This window comes from Akanthomyces muscarius, chromosome 3, assembly GCF_028009165.1.
Source record: "Akanthomyces muscarius strain Ve6 chromosome 3, whole genome shotgun sequence".
NCBI classification, from domain to species: Eukaryota; Fungi; Ascomycota; class Sordariomycetes; order Hypocreales; family Cordycipitaceae; genus Akanthomyces; species Akanthomyces muscarius.
Window position 1 is genome coordinate 4008897 of NC_079243.1, and position 24671 is coordinate 4033567.

At 53.6% G+C, this 24671-nt stretch overlaps 10 protein-coding genes across 10 annotated transcripts; 5 read left to right on the forward strand and 5 right to left on the reverse strand.

Annotated features, from left to right (window-relative positions):
- Positions 1-171: 171 nt before the first annotated feature.
- LMH87_002703 (uncharacterized protein) lies at positions 172-1101 on the forward strand (the record flags this gene model as incomplete). The annotated part of the gene is made up of 3 exons (XM_056194202.1): positions 172-462; positions 516-952; positions 1044-1101. 3 exons carry the CDS (start codon positions 172-174, stop codon positions 1099-1101), a joined length of 786 nt encoding a protein of 261 aa, XP_056051164.1.
- A 77-nt stretch (positions 1102-1178) lies between these two features.
- On the forward strand, positions 1179-1961 carry LMH87_002704 (uncharacterized protein; the record flags this gene model as incomplete). The annotated part of the gene is made up of 1 exon (XM_056194203.1): positions 1179-1961. One exon carries the CDS (start codon positions 1179-1181, stop codon positions 1959-1961), a length of 783 nt encoding a protein of 260 aa, XP_056051165.1.
- A 456-nt stretch (positions 1962-2417) lies between these two features.
- On the reverse strand, positions 2418-2645 carry LMH87_002705 (uncharacterized protein; the record flags this gene model as incomplete). Its single annotated transcript, XM_056194205.1, has 1 exon — positions 2418-2645. The coding sequence occupies one exon, from the start codon at positions 2643-2645 to the stop codon at positions 2418-2420; it is 228 nt and encodes a 75-aa protein (XP_056051166.1).
- A 1415-nt stretch (positions 2646-4060) lies between these two features.
- On the reverse strand, positions 4061-6539 carry LMH87_002706 (uncharacterized protein; the record flags this gene model as incomplete). The annotated part of the gene is made up of 5 exons (XM_056194204.1): positions 4061-4081; positions 4152-5311; positions 5370-5513; positions 5576-5790; positions 5860-6539. The coding sequence occupies 5 exons, from the start codon at positions 6537-6539 to the stop codon at positions 4061-4063; spliced, it is 2220 nt and encodes a 739-aa protein (XP_056051167.1).
- Positions 6540-8177: 1638 nt separating this feature from the next.
- On the reverse strand, positions 8178-8578 carry LMH87_002707 (uncharacterized protein; the record flags this gene model as incomplete). Its single annotated transcript, XM_056194206.1, has 2 exons — positions 8178-8389; positions 8452-8578. The coding sequence occupies 2 exons, from the start codon at positions 8576-8578 to the stop codon at positions 8178-8180; spliced, it is 339 nt and encodes a 112-aa protein (XP_056051168.1).
- A 420-nt stretch (positions 8579-8998) lies between these two features.
- On the forward strand, positions 8999-10117 carry LMH87_002708 (uncharacterized protein; the record flags this gene model as incomplete). Its single annotated transcript, XM_056194207.1, has 1 exon — positions 8999-10117. One exon carries the CDS (start codon positions 8999-9001, stop codon positions 10115-10117), a length of 1119 nt encoding a protein of 372 aa, XP_056051169.1.
- A 405-nt stretch (positions 10118-10522) lies between these two features.
- LMH87_002709 (uncharacterized protein) lies at positions 10523-14666 on the reverse strand (the record flags this gene model as incomplete). The annotated part of the gene is made up of 4 exons (XM_056194208.1): positions 10523-13315; positions 13363-13810; positions 13862-14399; positions 14489-14666. The coding sequence occupies 4 exons, from the start codon at positions 14664-14666 to the stop codon at positions 10523-10525; spliced, it is 3957 nt and encodes a 1318-aa protein (XP_056051170.1).
- A 3447-nt stretch (positions 14667-18113) lies between these two features.
- On the forward strand, positions 18114-20485 carry LMH87_002710 (uncharacterized protein; the record flags this gene model as incomplete). Its single annotated transcript, XM_056194209.1, has 2 exons — positions 18114-20237; positions 20300-20485. 2 exons carry the CDS (start codon positions 18114-18116, stop codon positions 20483-20485), a joined length of 2310 nt encoding a protein of 769 aa, XP_056051171.1.
- A 1200-nt stretch (positions 20486-21685) lies between these two features.
- LMH87_002711 (uncharacterized protein) lies at positions 21686-23215 on the forward strand (the record flags this gene model as incomplete). Its single annotated transcript, XM_056194210.1, has 1 exon — positions 21686-23215. The coding sequence occupies one exon, from the start codon at positions 21686-21688 to the stop codon at positions 23213-23215; it is 1530 nt and encodes a 509-aa protein (XP_056051172.1).
- A 288-nt stretch (positions 23216-23503) lies between these two features.
- Positions 23504-24354, reverse strand: LMH87_002712 (uncharacterized protein; the record flags this gene model as incomplete). Its single annotated transcript, XM_056194211.1, has 2 exons — positions 23504-24077; positions 24134-24354. 2 exons carry the CDS (start codon positions 24352-24354, stop codon positions 23504-23506), a joined length of 795 nt encoding a protein of 264 aa, XP_056051173.1.
- Positions 24355-24671: the final 317 nt, after the last annotated feature.

Consider the following 24671-nt stretch of genomic DNA (forward strand, 5'->3'; position numbering starts at 1 on the left):
CCTGCTGCCTTGCCCTCATAAAGGCTGCACGTTGGCCGTAAATTTCCTGCTTTTCACCGTCAATTTTCCTGTTGTAGCCTCGCCCATTTCACTATTTATTCCCACTTGTCTCAACCTCACGATCCCTTTTTTCATCAGAGACAGGTTTCCCCGCACTGCCTACCAAGACACATGGATGGCCCGGTCGGCATGGATGTCCACCTACTGGTATACGACCTGACCAACGGATTGGCAAAGGAGATGTCCTTGGGTATTCTAGGGTTCCAGCTCGACGCCATCTACCACACGTCCATAGAGCTGTGCGGTCGCGAGTTTGTCTACGATGGCGGTATCCTTGAGATCGACCCTGGCTCATCCCACCTGGGGAGACCGATGCAGCGGCTGCGACTGGGCACGACGATGCTGCCCATGGATGTCATTCGTGATTATTTGACTTCTGTCAGATCAATCTACACTGCCGAGGTAAATTCCATGGTCCAAGAGCTCAATTATGCGTTGGGTTAACAGCATTTCAGAAATACGATCTATTCAAGCACAACTGTAATAATTTCACAGACTCATTTGCCAATTTTCTTATCGGAAAGGGCATCCCAGAATACATAAGCAGCATGCCACAGGCTGTCCTAGACTCGCCCATGGGCAGAATGTTGCTCCCCCGATTTACCCGGGGCATGAACGCCTCGAGGAACGGTCCGCTCGGCCTCGGCGAGACTGCCGCAAGCTTAACAAAGCCACAAAGGCTCAACCAAGTCCATAACGCTATCAGAATTGAAGACTATCACAAACTCTTGGCCCAGTCCGCAAAGGCAGCCTCGGTTGTCTTCTTCACGTCACCCACGTGCCCGCCGTGCAAGGCACTGTACCCATTCTACGACCAGCTGGCCGAACACTACGGCAACCACATTGCCTTTATCAAGGTCGATGTTTCTATTGCGCTTGAGATTGCCGCAAAGTATACCATTACCGCCACACCGACCTTCATCGCCTTTTTTCGGGGCGAGCAGTTCAAACGCTGGATGGGCGCTGACCAACGAGTCCTGCAGGACAATGCGCAGCTGCTCACACAGATGGGCGCGCAGCTGCATGCCCATGATAGACTAAAACTGCCCAACTTTTCCGCAAATGCAGAGCCCGTCTTGTATCCCAAAACACCCCCTCTCAGCAAGCTGCACATCAAGATGGGCGAGTTCAGCCTTAAGCCCGACATCCAAGCCGTCACCAGCTTTCTAGAAATGCGCGACAAGCAACAACCAGCTGACTTTCGATTGCCGGGTCTGCTAACTCTGGGTCAGTGCATACGAGGAGCGCTGGACAAGCTCCCGCCCGAGTCCGTCTTTACCGCCATCGACCTATTCCGCGCCGCGCTGACGGACCCGCGCGTGAGCGCCTACTACGCCGAGGAGCGCGACTTCCAGACCATTGACGCCATTGTCAAGTACGTCAGCAGAAAGGGCACTGCCTGCCCGTACTCGATGCGTCTCGTCACCCTCCACACACTGTGCAACATGTTCTCCACGCCGCTCTTCCCCGACATTGTCTTTGGCGACGTTGCCATCCGCAAGCAAGTCACAGCGCTCATCTCGTCGAGCTTCCTGGACGACCACCACACCAACACGCGCGTCGCGGCCTCGTCGCTGCTGTTCAACCTCGCGCTGGCGAACCGCAAGCGGCGCAAGGAGCAGACAGAGGCGCGGCTATGCGAAGAGGAAGAGGTGGAACTCGCGGCATCGCTGATCGAGGCTATTACGCAAGAGGGCGAGTCGGCGGAGGCGTTGCACGGTATGCTCCTGTCTCTGGGGCACCTCGTCTTTGGTATAGACCTGAACGGCGAGCTTGCAGACCTTTTGAGAGCGCTTGATGCCAAGGACGCGATCCTGAGCAAGAAAAAGGTTTTCCCGAATGAGAAGCTAGTGAAAGAGGTCGGCGAGGAGCTACTGGGGAAGGGCTTGTGCAAAACTTGATGCAGAATAAGTCACGTGTCATTGAATACAGAAGCTTAATAGTCAGATTCTTTTTATCGTGGCACAGCGAAATACAGAATTGATCCAACCAGGCAGGACACGCTTCTGTTTGCAGTATAGTATTGTCCTTGAAACTAGGAGGTAAGCTATTTGTGCACCGCACAAGTAGTTCCCTGACTGGCTTGATATCTTTCCCCAACAACGCGCGACAAGTGTAACCATTCTTCCGCGAGATCGGGACGAAGTGAGTAGCCGATTGACAACGGCGTGTTGCCATTACAGTCAGCAGCCTCCAAGTCGGCTCCCTTGATTAGGAGGCTCCGAACCACAAAATCAATACCCGACCCAGCAGCGCAGTACAGTGGCCAGTAGTCGAGCAGATCAGTAGCCGCGACATTGGTACCGCTCTCAATCGGTGCGTGCGGAGTGTGCGCGTAACTGCTATCGTTAAAAGCCTTAAAATAGCGATGTTCGACCCGTCATGTCAACTGCTTCAGTGTAGGCCCCATTTCCAACAAGCAAGCCAATCACTTCGCCGCCGTGTTGGCAGATAGCGGCCCGCTGCAACGGCGTATATCCACGGGCATCAGCAGCTTCGATATTGGCGCCGTTTAAAATAAGCAATTGCACTGCAGCTTCTCTCCCATATCTGGCGGCCCAAGATAGTGGAGTTCGACCGTTCATATCAGCAGCTTCAATATTGGCGCCATTTTCAATAAGCAATCGCGTTGTATCTTGACTCCAACAATCGGCGGCCCAAGATAGTGGAGTTCGACCGTTTCTATCAACAGCTTCAATATTAGCGCCATTATTAAAAAGTAATTGCGCTATATTTCCATTCCAATGTTCGGCGGCCCAAGATAGTGGAGTTCGACCTTCTTCATCAGCAGCATCAACATTGGCGCCGTTATCAACGAGGAATTGCACTGTGGCTTTCTCCCAATATCTAGCAGCCCAACACAACGGTGGCTGACCGCCTATCAAAGCATTTTCCAATCTGGCACCATTATCCAGGAGAAGTCGCGCTGTAACTTCATGCCCTCCCTTTATGGCCTCTGACAGTGACGTTCCAGCACTGTCTTTTGCTTCGACAGGAGTATTTCTTTCTAAAAGGAACCGCACAACGCCTGTGTGACCTGCTCTCGCGGCTGCTAATAGTAGCGCATCGTTGCCCAACTCGGGCGTCTCTGTAGTCCCGACCCTATCAAGGACTACCTGCAAGATGTCTGCGAAACCGTGCGAAGCAGCCCATACTTTCAGCTTGGCTTGGTCCCTGTAAAGGACGGTACTAGTAGCGTCATGCTTGAAAAGAACCCGAGCCATGGCTCTGTTTCTAGTCAAATCAAGCAGTTTCCCTTCTTCCATGGCTGGATCGCACTGCGCAGAAGCGAGGGCGAAATCAACTATGAACTCGTCCCCACCTCTTACTAGATTGAAAAAAACGCTTTCGCTCTTCAAAAACTGCCTTAGCTGTCCTTGATAAGATTGGCTTTCATCGTCGCCCCTGCAAGCGTACTGTTTACATATGTCGTGAAGTATATGCTTTCGTGGCTGGTTGTCAGCATGAGCTTCCATAAGCGCCAGGACCGCTTGACGACATCCAGTTGCAAGTGCTGCTAAAATAGGTAGGCCAAATCGTTCGTCTTCCCTTCTAAAACCAGACAAATTGTCAGGGCTGCATTTGATGAGATTCGCTGCGTTGTACTCCGATAAGATGTACAAAAGACTGGCATTCTCGCCGTGTTGACGATTAACGTATTGTTCTATGACGTTCTCCAGCTTGATCCAGTCGGAGAGAGGAAAGGATGCGAGAAATTGACCTTGGTCGACGCCAGCGCCTTCTGCCGCATCTGCATGGTACAAAACATTTCGAACAGCGTACTCGAGGAGAGGAAAGGCTTCCAGAGCCAACTGACGATTTCTTTTTCTCTCCGGGTCAAGTCGGCGAGGAGAAGACCTGGTAGCCGATTGATGAGGCCCTTTCGTCTGCGTCGCTGCTATGCGAGGCCTTTTCACTTTCGAGGCCGGCTCCTTCCCGACTAAAGATTCCAAAAAGACATCATTGAGGCTCAAGCAACAGTAGTCGAGGCAACATTGCTTCAGCCGCTCTTGGCTTTGTCCTTTGAGGTTGTTAGGAACATCCGGCCACAACTTCTGGAGACGCCCGTCTTCGAGAAGAAAGCCTCTCACGGACTCGTGAATGAACTGAACGGTTGGGTTCCTCTTGGATTTGGTTAACTCCGCAAGACCCTTGGAACAATCAATGACGAAACGCTTAATTTCACTATCGTCAATTCTCTCGCGAAGCCAAGCTCGCGACTGATTCGGCGCAGCGCCGCAGAGAACGGCTTCTCGTAGTTGGCCGGGACTCAAGGGGTGCCTGGCAAAGAGCATCCATTGAATGCACCAAAGCAGCTCATTCTGACGGCAGTCGTCGCGTGTTAGGATGTCGTGAAACAAAGCGTTGAGGTCTTTGGGTGTTGTCTGCAGCCGGGCCTCAAGCTCATGTCTGTTTCCCTTGTCGAAGACCTTCTGCAAGATCCGCACCACCAAGACAACCCACATGAAAACACCCGATGCCTTCTCAATGAGTGTAGCGCGGATCTTTCGGGCAGTTTTATCCTGTCCTATTCGCAGCTTTCTTTTTACATAGGTCATTATGTCTTGATCATGCCCTTCCTGTGACCCAATGTCCAAATGGATGCCCTTCTCAATTGTGATTTCAGGGTAGTATCTGCTCGCAAAGCAGATTTGCAGCATAGTCTTTTTCTGCCGGGCTTTCCCGGCAGTATCTTGCAAAAATGCCACCATGTCCCGGATCTGGTCCTCGTCGCATTCATCCAGAGCGTCGATGAACATCATCAATGGGGACTCTCCGAGGTCGTGCAAAGCTTGGGAAAAAAGCGATTTCAGATGCTGAGTAGTCCAACGAGGGGTGCTTCCATTCTTCATCGTAAGTCGGAAGCAGTTGAGTACGTGCCGAAGCTGCGGAAGTCTTTCGAAAAGTTGTAGTAATAATGATCGATACATTCCGGCCGTGGACTTCTCCAGATCATCTCCACGAGCGTTGAAGAAGAAAAATATGATGTTACTTCTTTTTGCCTCTTGAGAATTTTGAAGTGCAAATTTCATGAGTGTTGACTTTCCTGCTCCCGGTTTTCCTTTAATCCAGAGAAAGCCGTGGTGCTCGTCGAGCATTCCTGGGTCAAGCCAGTCCCGAAAGCTTGACGTTTCCAGCAGCCACTGACAAGTGTCTGTGAGTGCGATTCCGATAGTATTATGACGGTCATCGATCTGATCGAAGGCCAATGATTGCAGGAGCGTTTCCTCCTCTTCTTTGGTCAATGTTCCTGGAGTTCGTAGTCATTTAGAAAACAAATCTATCCCGCTAATAGTGGTGTTGCTTACCAATATCAGCATCTGCGGTGAAACTGTGTGAAGCTTGCATATCCGGGCCTGCTACACGAGATCTCGTCGATCGGAAGGTAGCTTCAATCGCAGAACTCTCCTCGAGCGGACGTTTGGGGACACTGGTTAGGGATTTCGCTTTGCCTGCGCAAAGTCAGTTAATATTGAACTAGTCGGTAAATATAATATGGAAGGCATCCACTGACGAATCTGCGTCGCAGCCTCTTCACTTTGCACAACTGTTCCTGGCGTGATCTGTGCCAGCACAGCTTTGGCATACGCCGCAGCCATTGCAGCAGCATATGGCTGCCATTGCTTATTCTTATGTTCGTCTCCATAGTCGCAGACCCCTCGGATGACGCCCACAGCAATGCGATTCATGGTTCCGGCGGCCTCCATCTCGAGACCGATGATGTTGTACCTGTCTCTGAGCTCGTTCCTCTTTCGCGCATTCTTCATCAGCTTGTCACCCGAACCAAGGGGCCCATACCAAACTCGCGTTCTCTTAGAATCCGGTCTCGGTTGGCGTTGCTTCAGACGTTCCGCCCCATCATTATCCACATGATAATAAAGGTCGTTCTCCTGACCAGGATCGACAAATGAGCCGTTAGAGTGCTCTTCGTCTTTTATCTTTTCGTAATAAGGTAAAAGCAAAACTGCATCGTTGGGCGCTTCAAGTTTGATCCTGCCAATGGCTGATCGAACGACTGTTTCCGTGGCAGATAGTACGCGTCCACCGTGTAAAAGCTGGAAACCATTTTGGTTTGTATCCTTGCCCAGATCGTAAGCGACGAGCGCTGGACTATCGCCTTCTGGTAAACTGACGAGGACGTCACCCAGACGGATATCTAGAGGAGGGGTTCGCGAGAAATTCGGGAGACCTGCCGCGACGCCAACGAGCAGGCCGAACCAGAGGTTTGGAAAGCATTTCTTCACTTGGCTGGCAATCGCAGCTGCGGAACCAGTCCCGTATTCCTGGCCGGCGGGCAGGGTCGCAATGATGACGTTGTGGCCGCAGACATCGCCTGGTAGAAAGATGTAGTCATCGCCACGGCTCAAAGGGAATCCGCCCGGGTGCCTGTTATCAAGTAGCAGCAAGGCAGCGCGTGCTTCGATTTCGAGAGGGGCGATCCATGCGACAGTGTAATGCGCCGGATTCAACACAGACATTGGGCCAAGTGGTGAAAGAAATGTAATTTAAGATGTCTAGCAAGGAGCAGCGCCCGAGTTGCACCCTTGCGGTATAGTAGGGGGCACCTTCGCTGTGAATCTTGGAGGCAGTCAGGTCTCTGTCAAACCATTTGATGAGTGTGTAGCATGTCTCGCGGTTTTAACATATACCAAGTCTGCAAAGTTGCGAGATGTGCAAGGCAAAGCGGTCGGGATGAGCGGGGTCAGGTGTATGTAATGAAGGAGGGTCGTTTTTCAGCTCGTCCATATGCACAACAACGTCTGCATAGCCATGTTGACATTATTAGGCCTGGCGCATGGCAGGCGCCTAGCTAAGTAACAGGGGTGCCGACTGCAGACCTCCTGTTGCAAGGCACAAGTCGGAAACCTGTGACATGCTCGTCGAATTTGAGCTTCTTGGGATTTAGTCCTCATGAGCACGCGGTCCTAGAGATGCGCAGGGCGAAAAAGAATGGGAAAGAACAGGAGGAACGTGATGAGACAGAACAAAGTGGAAACTGCCTCTCGATATGGGCTGGTGGAAGTTGATTCACGGCCGACTGTTCTGAGGGTCAATCCGCATGAGATCGGTGCATGCAAAGTTCTTCACTCGATCTAAGACTTTGCCACTCGCATGTTAAGTCGATAGCTGGTTGTAACTGCTTGTAGCCCTGCATGAGCATGTTGGTGTACAGAGCATGTTCGACTTGACTGGATGGTCGCACAGAGCAGGTGACACAAAAGACTGCCGGTCCACTCCCGGACACGCCATAGAGAACACGATATATTCCCAGTGGATGCAGCTACTGTAAAACTCAAAATAAATATAAACCAGTTCGTCAGTAGTTCTGCATATAAAGAATCACCTTTATAAGAGTTTATTTATTCAACACGATGTGGTAACGTACGGTGGCTAAAGCGAGCGTCTACTCCAGTGCCCGCGATGTATTTTATCACCTTGGGGGCGCAGCACAGGCACATACCTTACTGTATAGACAGCACAGAGCGGGCTACCCAAAATAGGCTAGCGTTGAATACTGCCATCCCGCACCGCAAAGAATTTCTCTCCCTATAAAGCCGCGTCGCAGCGCTGCCAACTTTTGGCTTTTTTCTTCTTTTCTCTTCTTTATCAAAAAGCCAACTGAGCAGCCACGACCTTCACCCAGAACCTCCTACGGTGTCGCGTTGCCAGTTCCCTTCGGGGAACTCGCTCAGAAGAGAAGAAACCCTTGGATATAGGAAATTTCTTGCAAGATCGGTTCGACTTTTGTCGTTCTGAACCTGTAGGCGAGATAATGCCAAGAAGGGGGGACATTTCATCACCTGCGATCACCTTTGTGTGTCAACCGTAGACTTGTATACATGACACGCGTCGATTTAACATGCCTGATACCGAAATCTTGGCACCCGTCAGACCTGCGCTGATAGGTACGACAAACTTAAAAACTTTTTCCGGTGATGCTACGCAACCGCTGGTCCGCGCCTGCGCGTATGCGACATGGTCCGTCTGTCACGCGAGCTCAGAGCGAAGCAAAAGCTCAAGGTGCAATTTATTCACAATTGTTTCGTCGTGCAAATCTTCTCAAGGGCAATTCTCGCACTTGGTTTCCAGCCAAGCCTTCTCCCCAATGCATACAGCTACTGCTTATGCCCCTCCAAAATCTTGCTACCATCCTGCCGATGCTGCTCCCTCACGAAATTCTCAATATGCTCATCATGCACTGGTCGTGCTGGCTGCTGCGACGGGTCCGGCGCAGGCGCCTCCTCTGCTTCTTCCGTCTTTGTCGCCGCCGCTTGGTGGCCTGTCAGCTGCTCTAGGGGACCAGCTGCCGCAGGAATGTATTCGGAGACTGCTCCTCGTCAGCGCCATCCATCATCTGCAGTCAACCCTGCTAGGCGCAAGACAGCTCACCTTTTTCGACGGCTTTTTGAATCACACCTGGCTCACGGTAGTCGTCCGTCTGATGGCTTGCCGCTTCGTCGAGGTGCTTCTTGTACGGCCGATCCGCCGGTGGTTGCATCTTGTCCGTTTGCGCCATGATGACGGAATATTCAGTCCAAAAGTTGTTGAGCTAGGATGAAGAAAAATTGTAGACAAGTAGGAGAAGAGTCGCTGGGATGTTGTAGAAGTTGACTTGACTTGATTCGATTTAAATTAAACGCACGACATGTCGCATTGATGTTGCGATAGCATGACGTCAATCCACAGCCGATCCTGCCCCTCCAGCATGGCGTCGGCGAACAATCACCAACAGTTTTTCTTGGAGGGTGGAGGGGCACACTTGGCGAAAGCCGTTTCTTACTCTATCTTGAACTCTACCACCACCACCACCACCCCTGAACCCTTTCAAACGCTTGTCCTTTCGAGGTGTCCATTCTTTTCAGTATATAGCCATTTCAATTCCCGCATTGTCTACCTCTGTTCCCTTTCGAAATCGTCCTCGCTCCCGCGCGCGAAAATGGCGCCCATCCCCATCACCATCATTACCGGTTTTCTCGGCTCCGGCAAGACCACCCTCATCCTGAGCCTCATACCGCAGCTCCGCAAGAAGAACCCGTCCTACAAGCTCGCCCTCCTCAAGAACGAATTCGGCGACCTCGCCGTCGACTCCCAGCTCGCGTCCAGCTCCAACATCTCGGGCGTGCAGGAGCTCCTTAACGGCTGCATCTGCTGCAACCTCGTCGGCCAGCTCGGCCCCGCCCTCGCCGAGCTGCGGCAGACCGTGTCGCCCGACCGTATCCTCATCGAGACGAGCGGGTCCGCGTTCCCCGCGACGCTCGCCCTCGAGATCAACCGGCTGGCGCGCGAGACGGGCGGCTACGTGCTCGACGGCGTCGTCAGCGTGATTGACGTCGAGAACTGGGAAGGTTACGAGGACACGAGCTACACGGCCAAGATCCAGGCAAGATACACGGACCTGATTGTGTTCAACAAGTGGGAGTCGGCCGGCGAGGACCGCTACGAGGAGTGTCTGGACAGGGTCGGTGATCTGGAGGTAGATGTCGCCAAGGTCAAGAGCGACAAGGGCTTCATCGACATGGATCTGGTGTTCGGCATCGACGGCGGTCTCGCGCAGCAGCTCACCGACGGCGACGTCAAGAAAGAAAACGGCCATGCAAACGGCGACAGCCACGACAATGGCGACAGCCACGCCCACGACCACCAAAGCGAAGTCGAGGTCGTCTCCCTCGAGCTCAAAGGCACCGACGCCGTCTCCACAAAGATTTCCACCGATAAACTACAGAAGCTGCTCACATCGGCGCCCAAGGACGAAGTCTACCGCATCAAGGCCGTCGCCACGCTCTCCGCGCCGCCGCGCAACTCCGACGCCGACGTGCCTCCGCCGGGCGACAGCCCCGCCGGGCGCTACATTCTCAACTGGGCGTTTGGGCGGTGGACGTTTACGCCCGTCGCGGGATCGCTCGAGGAGCACGCGAGCAGCCACGAGGCGGCGCTGCGCATGACCATGATCCTGGCGCGCTGCGAGAGCGCCAGGTGGCTGAAGAAGCTGGCGGCCGGCGGGCTGGTCGAGGCCGAGTCTGGCGACGGCGAGCTGGTCGTCAAGAGAATATTATAAGGAAAAGCATTGATAGATATAGATATAGAATATAGAGACTGTGACGAGAAACGATTGGAACGAAGAGCGAATGGTTATGAGGAAACGCCGCAGAGAGAGACGAGGTGGCATGATTAAATAGGACCTGAATAGATTGGCATATAGACCACAACCCATAAGAGAGCATGACGATAAATGACACAACCCCAAAATGAATAAAATGAAAGCGTTTCGGAGAAGAAGCAGAAAATTGATTAAGAATAACACCTCGCTATGCAATTTATGGTAGATGTACGCGCTTCACTGCCTGGAAAATCATTCTCCAACAGCAACAAGCTAGAAATGCAACCGTCCTTTGACGGCAAAAGAATAAATAAACACAGTATACCAAGCCATGCAAAACAAAACTAACAAAACAAGATCCAGCTACAAGCTCACAGTGACAGTCATGTTATTGCTCAGCACCATCAGCGTAGGCGGCAGCTCCGCGCACAGCACCTCCACATCGGACAAGTACTGCACCGTGGCCGCCTCGTCGCCGCTCGTGCCCTCAGCCGGAATCGGCAGCGTGCTCAGCAGCACCGCCGTGTCTCTCGAGTGCTGGCGCATCAGCTCGTTGAGGATGAGATGCTGCGCGCGACTGGGCAGGTCGTTGAACGACAGGGCAACGCTCTGCGTCGAGTACGGCGAGCCGCCCATCTCAGCCGCCGCTTGATTTGCCGCGTCTTTGACCTCGGGAATATCGTACGCGACGTCGCCAAAGTACGAAAACTGCGAGCCGTGGCGCGAGTGATGACGCGTCGAGGGGCCCGAGGACTGGTAGACAGGGCTCTCTGCAAAACTAATAGTCTTGGCACAAGCAGCGCCGTCACCGTCCACGGGTAGGAGGCTCGGCCTCTTCTTCTCCGGCATGCCTCGACCGGGAAACTTGCTCATGGAGGATTGACGGGAGTGCGCAGGCCGCTCGGAACGAGATGCGTCCGGGCCGAAGGCACCGGCGGTCGTTGGCTGGGCAAAGTTGAGGCGTGAATCTTCGCCTGTAACGGTTGTCTCGGGAACAGGACGGCTGGAGAACTTGACAGCCGAGGACTGGCGTGACATCCCAGGCCTAACCGGAGTATTAGCACCGGTTCTCGGAGTCTTTGGTTCCTGCCTGTTCGGGCTCGTGGTTCGAGAGTCTGCCTTTCTGGCCGGGGCATTGGACGGAACAAGCAGCGGCTCAAGCGTTGGGAATTTGGCAGGCTTGTCCGTCTCATCGGTAGCTTTAACCCCCGTTGCAGGAGTCGCGGGGTCACTTGCACCAGTTCGTGACACCTCTGGAATCTTTGGCGTTCTTGAGGACAAAATCAAGCTTGATTCGGGCTGAAGCAAGGTCGAAGATGTAGCGATAGTGCCGTACGACGGTGTGTCAGACGACAAAGGCTGCATCAAGGGTTGTGCAGCGGCCTCGCTCTTTGCAGAGGATCCTCCAGAGTGGTCTTTTCTATGCGATCGTCCGCGCCGCTTGAGTGCAGTTTCCAGTAGAGGCTGTTGCTCCGGCTGCTTTTTGCCCGCGGCAAGCGGATAAGGAGTCGGAGGGTGAGGATAGCCATAGGGTGCCTGTATCTCCACTTCCCTCTTCGCGTCTTCGTCTTCGCTGTCTGTCGTATAATCTGAGTCTGATTCCTCGAAAACTTCATTCTTCAGATGGTGGGTATGGATACCCATGCTGACACCCATTTTAGACAACGTGGCAAGGTCAGGTTTCTTTGGAATCTCAGCCATCCCAGCCACGACACTGGCGCGGCGCTGGTCAAAGCCATTCTCTTCGTGTGGATTGTACAAGCCACGGCGACCTGACGTTGAATCAAGGATATGGGTGAGTTGTGTCATCTCTTGGCTTTCAGAAAGGTCCGTCCTTCCTCGGTAGGTCTGCAACTCATCCCACCATTCCTCGTTCTTTAATGCTTCGTTGACGACAATCTGCGTGTCGAAATCGGCGGTACTGCCGTTGATGATGTGCTCATAAGTTTTGAGACTGCCAGACGCCAGCCAAAATACCAAAACTGTAGCGTCTATACGTAGCTTCTCCAGCAATGCTTTGACACGAGCCAACTCTTCCTCAACCTCGCTTTCGTATTCGACGAAAACCATGACTCGAACGGTATATACGTTCCTCCAGGTCTGCACAGAGTGCAGAATGTGTCCAAGCTGAAGGATGAGAGTGTATGTATCGAAGTTTGAGGTCACAAGATTCTTCCCATCCGCTGTAACTTCTGCAGACATCTGAATTGGCCAAAGATCAACGTACTTTTTCATGTTGGACCCGTCGGAGCGCGGCGTTTCGAGTTTCTCAAATCCCTTTGCAACAGCAACGTTCAGCTTGTACTTGAGAGCCAGGTCTTCGAGCATAGTCATGTATTCTGTGACGTTCATCATTTGCTCTGTCCGAATGACGTCCGTGGGCAAGACACCTTCCAAGAGCCTAGCTGAGGTATCGCCGCGTCGCCTCTTGAGTAAAGTCTTCTCTTCGGACTTTGATGGCTTGCGCATCTTTTTAGCAGGGGATTGAGGTAAGTCGGGAACCGAAACGCCTGGGTTCGTCTGTCTCAAATCATCCAGATTGTAGAACCCAATGACGGCAATATTCGGGCGCATGCCTCCCAGGCCGGCGGACAAGATCAAGTTTCTGACGCCCCAGTTTATGGTTGGCGACATGGTCAGTTGCACGAATGCCTTGATCCTAGAGAACTCGGATATGTAATTTGTCCACGCTTGTTGCTGCAGTCGAGCCTCGTGGACTCCCGCATCAAAGTCGTCTGTAACGATTACATGACCGAGAATGTAGAGCGAGCCCTTTTTCAGTGAATTGCAGAACTGAATCAGTCGAGCTTGGCGTCTCGGATTGTTGATGAGTAAGATGATATGCGGACGCCAGAATTTGATGTGCTCGGGTTTCAGTCGTAGCAAGTATTTTCGCACCTGGTGGTAGATGAGATTTTGAGACACATCGCCCCAGCGCTTAGGAGGACACAAGTAGTGAATGATGAGGAAGGTAGCAATCAAGACGCAGATAGCCATAGCGGCATAGGTCTCATCAATGAAGAACATAGCCGCAGCAGACAAAAGACTACCAACGAGTGCAGTCTGCCAGCTGAAGAATTTGAAGCCAGGTCGGAAGTTGGGAGCGGAGCCGATCTTGAGCAGAAAGCATGCAAGATTCATGACGAAAAATGTCATCTATATTGTTAGTAGATTCCAAAGCCGTTGCCATTTAGTGTACAAACCTGATAGCCCATGGAAATTAGTGTCGCGATTTGGTTCAAGTCTGCTAGCAAAGCCACTTGGGCGATGCAGTATGTCAACAGAACAGCTAGGATAGGCTCGTCCGCCTTTTTTGTGCCCTTGCCGAAGATCGACAGTCCCGGCAGCAGTTTATCTTTGGCGAGGGCTTGGAAGAGTTTGGCGGCGCCAATGACTCCCATCGTCGCAGAGAAGAACGTCACGGCGCATTCACCAGCGAAAATGATTGGGCTAGACAAGCTGATGGCTGAGAGGATGTTTGCGTTTGCCAAGAAGGAATCGTGTGTAGTAGAGGCCGCCATGGACACAATGACGATAAAGTATACGATGAACGTCGCGAGCATAGCCCAAAGTGTGCCTCTAGGAATCGTAGTGCTAGGGTTCTTCAAGTCGCCAGACATGGAGGCGCCCGCAAAGATGCCGGACGTGGCTCTTTTCCCGTGTTAGCGCGCGGCACTGTGATCTGTCTCATGTTGAACTTACGGAAAGAGAATTCCAAACAGGTCACGAAAGGTCTTGACGCCTTGGTAGGCGACGCTGTGTTGTGGTGGAAGCATGTTGCTGCTAAGCGTTTGGAAGCTCAGGCCTGTGAACTCGACTCCGCTCTCCACGTCTCGAAACGGCGACTTCAGCGCAGCGGATATAGGAATGCTGATTATTGACACTGTCATGATGATCAAAAGAGCATTCGAGGCCTTGGAGAAAACGGCAGAGCCCAAAAGGCATAAGCCGGTGCAGAGTGCCAGAGCCACAGTCTGTAGTCCATAGCTCGTCCAGTAACCTTGCGGGAAGCTGTGGCCGACATAGAGACGTATGCAGTCGATCAGACCAACACAGTTCATGGCAGAATTGAGAGCTTGGGCGAGAAAGAACAGGATGCCAATGGAGCCGCCAAATTCGGGTCCGAGGGACCTTGATATCAAGTAATAGGCGCCGCCACCTTTGACTTCTCCATTCGACGCGATGGCAGAAAGAGAGAGGGTAGTTAGTAAATCGACGCAGTATGCTGTGACCATCAGCCCTGCGAGTACATCAGCATGTGTCACCAGAATTGGCCAAGGTATGCAGTCGATCGTGCATTGCAGTGTGAATTTGCGGGGAAGGTCGCACCTAGAAAACCGAGGAAGCCAACCTGTCCCAAGATCAGGCCGAAACGTAAAAACATGAGAATGCTCAGAATATTCAAGAAAACGGGAATAAAGACGCCCGAGGTCAAGCCAAGCTTGGCCGGCTTTTTCGCCTCTTCCGGGGGCGCGCCATCGCCGACGGGATCTAGAGGCTGCGGCATGGTGCAGCGGGCTTGGGCGATGCAGGAAAGGGAGAGAGCTATAGCTGTGGCGTGGGCATGGCAAAGCTGCGCGTCGTTTGAACGGACAGACTAGATCGAGAAAGCAATCTGGATTGGAGCAGGGATGACAGATGGCGGGACAAGCTATAGTTATAGCGACGGCGGCGATGGATAATTCGGAAAAGGAGCGGTGATTCCCGAGAGCAGGATTCCCGTTTGATCCGCGATGCCCAAGGGTTGAGGGAGGGAGGGAGAGTGCTGCACGATGACCTCAGTGGATGAGATGCAGCGCTTTGTTTGGCGGGTGCCAAGCCTGGAATGGAGATTTACAGTGCGGCGGCGACGCCTGTGGCTTCACCGTTTCAGTGCTGATTTGTGGCACTACGGGGGCTGTTAGTGGTCGATTGTGTCGTGTTGCGGTGGATGGAAGCAGTGCTAGTGCGTTTGCTAGAGCAGGCCGCGTGCGTATTGACAAGAAATACGAAAGTATAAATTCAGGAAACCCTTTAGAATTGACTACTAAATTAATACGAACCCTGGAATTCGGGGTTTGGTGCCATGGCTTGCTATGTTCGTGCCAAGGCGCAGATGCTAACCACCTCGACAACTAGTGTGGGATCTGGCTGCTACGTGAAGCTGATGGCAACCTCACCGTCTTGTCAGCTAGAATAGCAAAAATGGATATGTTTTAATACATAATCAGGCCTGGATTATAGCATCTCAATAACTTGCAAGCTTGGCTGAAGAGCATGAAGAGTTCCACCGCGTTGTCAGGGGTATGAAGTATTATACAAGGCGTTACATGAAGCTACAAGAAAAGAGATAATCAACGAAATTTGAAAAACTAGACAACACTCAGGGTAGACTTTGCGGAACCCTCGAGCAAACGAAGTGCCACCAATGCCCTTGAGGTCTTGGTCTCGGCAGCCACTTGTCTCGCCGAGTGCGGTGGTTACCAAGCCACCGACAACGATCGCCTTGCACATCTTGTTAAAGACAAGGCGGATCTTCAACTCGCATGCGGCCACGATTACCTTCGGGAGGATTGGGGTGATCGGGTCGGCAGTCACATCTTGCTTAACAACTTGTCAACGGCAACGGCAACATTATCCTTGTACGCCAATATCAAATGTCTCGCAGTATACCACAGACAGAAAATAACACCAAGTATTCCCTACGGTGTACTAACTTGTTGGACTTTAGGTGCTTAGTATCGCTATGCCGGACTAAGAGTTTGTACATTCAGTTGACCTAGAGCAGGACAGTCACGTCTGCAGGTCCTTCAAACGGCAAAATAGGGATCGCAGTGCAATGCAACGCATAGCCCAAGAATGTATCAACAATGCACCATCTTCAAGGGCCGGTGCTTTCTTGTCGCTGCCAATCTGCTGCCAATCATGTCGAGTCGTCACAGCCACTCGCTTCAGGCTGCCTATGCTGGCTGAGAGTCTGCCAGGCATCGGCAACAAGCAGTGGGACAGCTGCGGGGGTTACAGACTTCCTGGTACAGTGCACAAGCTGCTCGACCCCGCGTTTGGCGGGCTTCCAAGCAAGCTCCTTCAGCTAAAATAAGGGCCTATGAAGAATCACTACGGTAAACGCCTGTTCTGCCTGCTGCAAATACACGCTGAGGCTCGAGAGAGCTATTTGGCGTTTCATGTTGCCTCAGTCATCACTGTCGCTCTACGACGTGACATATAACTCCTTCATCAGCACATCCCGCATTCACCACGGCCCGCAAGCATTCTCGTATCAACAAAAAAGGCTCCGAATTCAACCGCCCTTCCACCACCGACGCGGGTAGGGTCTCACCGTCCGCTGTCATGCGGCGGCCAGCCAATCCCTAGCATCGACTAGGCTTCCCTAGTGCGCCGCCGCCCGACGCTCAGTGACGTTGGCCCAGCCACTACTACGGTAATCCGGGGATATACAACACCATCTTCCCGCACGCGTGTGATGGGACAGATGACACACATGGCGTCCACATTCACGGGCCAAGTCACAAGAGCCGAAGCCCAGCGTCGCGGCGATCTTGCACCCGGTGCGGGCATCTAGGGTAAACCCCCCTGGTCTGGGGAAAGATGTGCCAGGTGGCTCTCGTGCAACAGCACAGCTGATGCCAATTTATATTTGATAGCCGTCGACTATAAGCATACGGGCAGCGTATTATAACCACCGTGAGGCTGGTGCTCGAGTCGACGCCCGTGGCACGTAGAATCAGGCACTGCTTGTGGCGCTGCGGCGAGCCGTGACACCGTCAGAAGTATCGATTCCTCCCGACTGCTTGAACATGTCCAGAAAATTGCCCGTGTTATACATGCAAATAGTCGAAACTTTGTTATTGTGTAACTACAACTATTATAGCCAAAGACACCGCTCATGGGCCTGATCGAATGGCACCGCCTCGTTCATCAACGTGGGGTCGTTCCAGGTCGGTTCTGGTACCCGCCGATATTCCTGTACCAAGCACATCAACATGGATATTTATCCATACAGGTAAAAAAAATATGCGTAATTAGAACAAATGCAGAAACAATCTTCCCGTGCTGGCTGCAGCTCGGCGCACTTGACTGCAACACAAGCTGGGATGATTCGATGGTGCCATACCACGCCAGCACGGTACAGATAGCTGAGACAAGTGGGAGGCGATAAGCCGCACGAGTGTTCAGCTGGCTGTTGATGGCAATGTCTCGCATTTATACAGTTGACAATAGGCCGACAAGCCGGGCTATCGGCCTATAAAAAAATCCATAGCTGTCAAAAGGCCAGTCACGGCCTATCCTCCCGCAGAATTAGTATCTGTTACTCAAACCGCCCCATCTACAGGCCTTCTAGTGCCTGAATAATAAGCTCGACAGCGCCTCGCCTCCACGTCGGCGCTTCTGGTTCAGGAAGGTCAGGCACCGCGAGGCTGGCCTTGTCAAAAGAAATTGCAAGGGAAAAATATCATCTTGTTAGTGCATTTGTTCTTAACCACTGGTCGGGGTCTTAACTCTCTGCCGGTGGTGGCTGAGGCTTTGGCGGTCCGTATGTACCCTCTCAGGCCTGCCTTATCACCTAACTAGCGCCGCTGTGATCCAGTCACCGGATGCGCAACGGCACAAGGTAACCAAGAAACCACAAAAGCTTCGTTCCACCTGTATTTCTCGGACCCGCTACCTTGTCTTCTTGTTCTACTTCCCACAACTCCAATTGACAGGTTACGACGTCAAGTCGAGAGAGCTTCGTTTTCCCCTGCCATCGAGCCCTGCCATCAACAGCTGCCAGGCATTGGATTCCCCCAGCGTCCGCCCGTCCACAGCACACCCGTTCGTTTTGTGCTCACCTTGGCTCGGACCGCCTCTCCATTCCAGCACCTCTCCAACGTCCGCCGCATCTTCATTTTCTCGTTGCTGCAAAAACATGCGATAAGCTGGGCTCGACAACCTCCCAAACACCACCGCAATCATGACGTCGCCTTCGAGAAACAGAACCGACTCGACTCCGCCGCCACTGTCCTCGTCGCCCATGTCACAGCAAATCTACTCGTCCTCGCTGCCACGCGATGAAGTCACCGCCCGCCTGGCTGCTCCCGTCCCGGCCGACACGCCGTCCCTCATCCGCAGCGGCTCGCCCAAGCCTGGGGCCTTTGACAACGACAGCAGCAGCAGCATACCGACGGGCTCCTACAGCCAGGGACCCGGCACCTCGGCCCTCGCCGCCGCGCTCGCTGACTCTCTAGGCCAGACGCCGCAACGACACGGCACGCCGCCCGTCCGCATCGCCTCGCCGCCCCCGGGCCGACCTCTCTCGCCCGCCAATCTCAATCTGCAATCTGCCACGCCCACAAATTATGGCTCGTTTGACTCGAGACGCATGTACATGGGCGGAGGTGGTACGGGCGGTGGCCCAGGCAGCACAGGGCCGTACGAGGACCCCGAGATTGTGAAGCGTCATCTGGTGCAGCCCAGCGAAGCCGAGGCCGGCCCCTCGGAGGAATCCTCGATCCAAGGCACCATCAAGGGCAAGCAGCCCGAGCAGGTCGGCGGCGCGGGCCTCAACGAGGACGAATTCTCCAGCTTGCGGCTCCAGGGCGGCGACGTGACCCGCGGCATTTACAAGTGGACTGAGCAGGCCGAGGCTAAGAACCGGATGCATCGCAGTCAGAGCTTCGACCACTCGCGGCCCGAGCCCGAGAACGAGGTGGAAGACATCAACGCCATCAAAGTCCCCGGCGGTTTCCGCAGAGACCATTTACGACGCAACGTCAAGAGCCCGCCCGGCAACGTCTCAGAGGCCGAGCACGGCGTTCCCTCGCCCGGCGGCCCCGCCAATGAACGCCTCTTCACCTCGAGCTTTTTGGAATTCCTGTCGATATACGGCCACTTTGCGGGTGAGGAACTGGAAGAAGACGACGAGGCGCTCGGCCCCAACGAGTACTTTGGCGACGACTACGAAGACGACGCCGACAATGAGCGCGAACCTATGGAGGACAGCGCGCTGCTGCCCCCGAACAAGCGCAAGCGCAGGAGAAAGACGCGCGGCGGCAGCGGCCAGAACAGCCCCACGAACGCGGCACTGCTGCTGCTCAAGTCGTTTGTCGGCACCGGCGTCCTGTTCCTGCCCAGGGCCTATCTCAGCGGAGGCATGCTGTTTAGTAACCTCGTGCTCCTCGGTGTAGCGCTCCTGAGCTACTACTGCTTCGTTCTGCTCGTCTCGACGCGCCTCAAGATTGACGGCTCCTTTGGCGACATGGGTGGCATCCTCTACGGAAAGTGGATGCGCAGCGTCATCCTGTTCTCCATTGTCCTGAGCCAGATTGGCTTCGTGGCCGCCTACATTGTGTTTACCTCGGAGAACCTGCAGGCCTTCATCAAGGCCGTATCGGACTGCAAGACGTCCATCAGCATCCCGTACCTCATCCTGATGCAAATGGTCATTTTCCTGCCCTTTTCCCTGCTCCGCGACATTGGCAAGCTCGGCTTCACGGCGCTCATTGCCGATGCGTTCATCCTCATCGGCCTCGGGTACCTCTTTTACTACGATGTGCTGACGCTAGCCACCGACGGCCTCGCCGACATCATCATGTTCAACAAGCGCGACTGGACGCTGTTCATCGGCACCGCCATCTTTACCTTTGAGGGCATCGGCCTGATTATCCCCATCCAGGAGTCCATGAAGCACCCCGAGAAGTTCCCGCGCGTCCTCTTCCTCGTCATGATCATCATCACCGTCCTCTTCACCACCATGGGCGCCTTTTCCTACGCCGCGTACGGCTCCAAGACGGAGACGGTCGTGCTCCTCAACCTGCCCCAGGACAACAAGTTTGTCAACACTGTGCAGCTCCTGTACTCGGTCGCCATCCTGCTCTCGACGCCGCTGCAGATCTTCCCGGCCATCCGCATCGTCGAGACGGAGCTGTTTACGCGCAGCGGCAAGTACAACCCGTACATCAAGTGGCAGAAGAATGTGTTTCGCTTCTTTGTCGTTATGCTCTGCGCGGGCATTGCCTGGGGCGGCGCCGACAACCTCGACAAGTTTGTCGCCCTGGTCGGCAACTTTGCCTGCATCCCGCTCGTCTTCCTCTATCCTGTAAGCCAATCCAGTATTTCACATGTACATAAGGAGGCGCCATGCTAACGTTGCGATTATAGCCTCTCCTTCACTATAGGGCCGTCGCCCGAAGCCGCCTGTGGAAGTACTCGGATATAGCCCTCTGCATCTTTGGCTTCTGCGCCATGGCCTACACCACCTCAATGACTGTCATGAACTGGGCCAACTCGCAGCCCAAGGCGCCCGGCTACTGCGAAAGACGCGGTCTCGGAGTCGACACCTGGTAAACTGGCCCCTGACCGGCCAAGTCTGCCCTCAACCCAAGCACATGTCTATTTTCTTTCTTCGTCTTCAACTGTCATTCATCTAGCATTGTCAGGGGTTTAGGTTGATTTTTCATAGTTTTCTTCTTTCGTATTGTTTCATACTCTCCTGTTTCTTCTGGTCTGCATTTCTTTGTCTATTTCTTCGGTGTTTGTGCACTTTTTCAAGTTGTTAGAGAAGAATTCGTTTTGGATGCTCCTGTGTACCGCTGCACTGGGCATTACAACAAGATGTAACCCGACAAAGCCGAGAGCTTATCAAGAGAGTGCTTTTTTTTTGTTTAGTTGCGTTTCTTCTTTTCCTTTTTCTCTTATATTGACATATCATCTAGATAGTATACACTCATTATTCAAGATTATCAAAGCGGCCAAGAGTCGGGCCTATTGAAGAGCAATGCCCCTGTGAATGGATCGTATCCACAGACCACCGAACAATGTCCGAGAGTATTTGCGCAAACATGTTCGCCATTACATGGTATCTGCAAGAGCGCGACGCCCACTTTTGCGGCTTGTATGCAACGGTTTGCACAATTGGAAGCGTTATTGTACACAACGCGGGCAGCTGGGCAGAGGCATTCTCGCAAGACTTGCTTCAAAGTCATGGCCTACATTTTCTATCCGCACATGACACATACAGCCGGTCTCGTCTCTACCATCACGCGGCGACATCTTCATGCACGTCCGAGGGTCGTCCCTGTCCATGTCCGCGGCGGCGAGCGGCTACAGCGGCGTTGGGGAAGCAAACTGCCCGCAAGATATTCAATAGTTTTAGGGGCGGGATTTGAATGTGGGGGTCGCCCATGGTACCTGAATAAGATACACGGCTTCCCAGATCGTCCCCGCTGATAAATTGCTTGGCAGTTCATTTGTCATTTTGAGTAATCGTCACTTCCACGAAGTTGGACCACCTCCGCCTCGTGTTCCTCAGCAGGTCATTTATGATGGAAAGTGGCAAGCTGGAGCGTCGTGACTCGGTACTCCCGACTTTGCCGAACCGGCAGTGATGTAACACGGTGTCGGGGAGGCCTTATAAGCATTCAGCTGTTCAGCTCGCGTCTGCTCGAGAAGTTCGGCATTGTATTTCAGCGGTTCTTTTTGTCTCTGCTCTTCTCAATTGTTGCTTTAACGCTTGCCTCACTCAAATCACTTGCACTCATTCTCAAAATGAGATTAACAGTCGTCGCGTCTATTTTTGGTGTCGCTACAGCCGCCGTCGCGGTCACCACCCACGCCACTGATACCAAGCTGCTCTTTGGCGGTACGGTTGTCGCCTTTGATTCGAAGACGGAGTCTCTCAACATTATTCGTAATGGATCCGTTTTGATCCAAGGCGACCGCATCGCGGCGGTGAACACCATCGCTACACCAGCTGGCCTGCCCGAGGACACGGAATTAATCGACGTCACGGGTCAGATTGTGACGCCCGGCTTCGTGGACACGCACCACCACGGCTGGCAGACGGCGCTGAAGACGCTGGGCTCCAACACCAGCCTGGCGGAATACTTTAGTCGCTACGGCGAATTTGCGGCGGCGGACAAGTACGAGCCCGAGGATGTATACCTAGGCCAGCTCGCGGGCCTGTACGAGGCCATCAACGCTGGCGTCACGACAATTTTGGACCACGCACATCATACTTGGTCCAACGACACTGCCTATGCCGGCTTGAATGCTTCTATTGAAAGCGGCGCCCGCATCTTTTGGGCCTATGCTTTCCACAACATTTCGTCACTCAACTATACCGTGCCCGATCAAGTACCCAACTTTCGCGAGATTGCCGACAGCGGGCTGTTGAAGGGCTCTGCAGTAGAGCTCGGCATCGCGTATGACGCTTGGGGTCAAGATGTTGATGAAAGTCGGCAGGTGGCGCAACTCGCGCGGGAATACAATGTTTCCGTCGTCACGACGCACTGCCTTGCTGGAGTCTGGGGCATACTCAACCAGCCGCGCGATTTGGATGTATATGGGATTCTGAATGACAGCATTCCTGTTGTCTTTTCTCATGCCAGTCTGCTCACAGCCGATGATGCTCAGCTGCTGCGGGCCAGAAACCAGTTCATCTCCATCACGCCCGAGTCGGAGATGCACTACGGCCACACTCATCCACACTCGCACTTGATCCTAGATCAGGCTTCCATCGGAATTGATACACACTTTACCTACTCCACAGACATCCTGACCCAGGCTCGTTTTTGGCTGCAGAGTGTTCGACGTCACTTATTCACCAATGTTCTCAACGAGTGGCGCATTCCCACCATTACCCCAATGAGCGCAAGTCAGGCATTCTTGCTCGCTACTCGAAATGGCGGCCTGGCTCTGCGGTGCAAAGATCTGGGCATCATTGAGGCTGGTGCCAAGGCCGACATTGTCGTGTGGGACGCCCGACAGTCGCCGTCCCTGCTAGGGTGGCGGGATCCCGTCGCCGCGGTGCTACTGCATGCGAGCGTAGCAGACGTGCTCCATGTGCTCGTGGACGGCCAGTTTCGAAAGAGAGATGGGAAGCTGGTGGCTCTTGATTATCAAAACCTCCGTGAAAGGTTTCAGGCCAGTGCCGAGAAAATACAAGACAGGTGGATGCAGACACCGTACCCTGTGCTGGAAGGCCAGTTCATGAGTGGCTGGGACTTTGAGGCACCCAAGGTTGTCGATGTAGTCAGAGGCGGAGGGAATAGCTATACTGGCCCTCTGCTGGATTGATGCTTCTGCCTCTAGGACAAGCCTGTCGAAAACGGCATAACTAACACTGCTTTTCTAAAGACGAAGTTTTGAATCAGCGTACTTGCATAAGTTTTACAACCGCGGTGGAATTTGAGACTAAATCACGACTACTGACGATGGGGGGGGGGTGAACAAAGAAGCTCGAGAACGACTGTTCTATAAATCAGGCTTTCCAATATCATGCTTACGCCAACTATTAACATAAACAACCTTGTTCCAAACCATACAATGAAAAATCTTTATTTTTCTACTCCTCATCTTCATATTTCAATGCACCCATGCGCTGCCAGATGACCGTCGTCCCTTTTCGTACAGCCACTTGCTGTTCAAGCCCACGCTCGTCCGCTTGCCCGCCGGGCTCGGCGAAGTTGGGTCCCCAAACAGATTCATCGACGTGCTCGCCGAGAATGGGCTTCCCGACGAGGATCTGCGGTTGTTGGCGCCTGCCCCAAACAGGTTGCTGCCGCTCTTGGGCAGCATCGGGCTGTCCACCGGCGGCGAGAACGGCGAACCGCCACCAGCTGTCGAGTTCTGAAAGGGGCTGCCACGGCCCGACAGCGGCGAGTTCGTGTAGCTGCCGCGGCTGCCGACGGAGCCCGCAATCGACGGGGTGCGCGAGTACCGCGGCGGCGTGCTGAACGTGAGGTCCTTTGCGGGGGAGGACGCGGGCGGCGCGGGCGCGAGGCCGAGCAGCTTGCGCTGGGCGTCGGTCAGCGGAATGTCCGTCATCTCGTCGCGGGCGCGGAAGAGCGGCATGCAGGCGAGCGCCACCTGCACGAGCGGCATGAGCTGGACGACGGTCCAGGCCCAGCTAATGTACAGTCGAAGCGCAGGAGAGACGCTGTTTTCCCAATGTTAGTTTTGTGTGTTGTCTTGAGAAACGAAGAAGCGCCGTACCTTGTTGGACCGATGTACATTTTGACGAGGAGCTGAATCGTCCAGAAGCAGAGCAGGGCGATTATGTTGTAGGCTATGCGGCGGACATTTTTCTCGGAAAAGGTCGTGGCTTCGCGGCGCCGGGTGATTTCATTGAGGCGAGGATGGCGCCAGGTGCCGGGGCTATCTGTCGCCGAAGCCGGAGCACCCTTGACAGGCGTCGACGTTGTCGGTGTCGACATGTTTATGATGTGTGTTGTGCTGGAGGTCGTGGACGTCTGGGGAGAAGCAAATTGTCGAGAGTGGCCGGCTTTGGCTCTTCGTATGACTCGTGGATCTCGTATTATTGCCACACACGCAGTAGTTATTGAGAGTAGAGTTCAGCTGCTGGTTAGTATCGTCGTTATCAAGGCCGGAGCCTGTGTGGTTGATCCGTTGCCCCCCAGATGCTGTTGATGTTGTTGATGGTAAAGTTGGTAGCTAAAGCACTGGTGCTAGGCCAGCAAAACACGACACTGCATTGAGGTAGCTTGGGAGGTGGAGCGGACTGGCCAGCGAC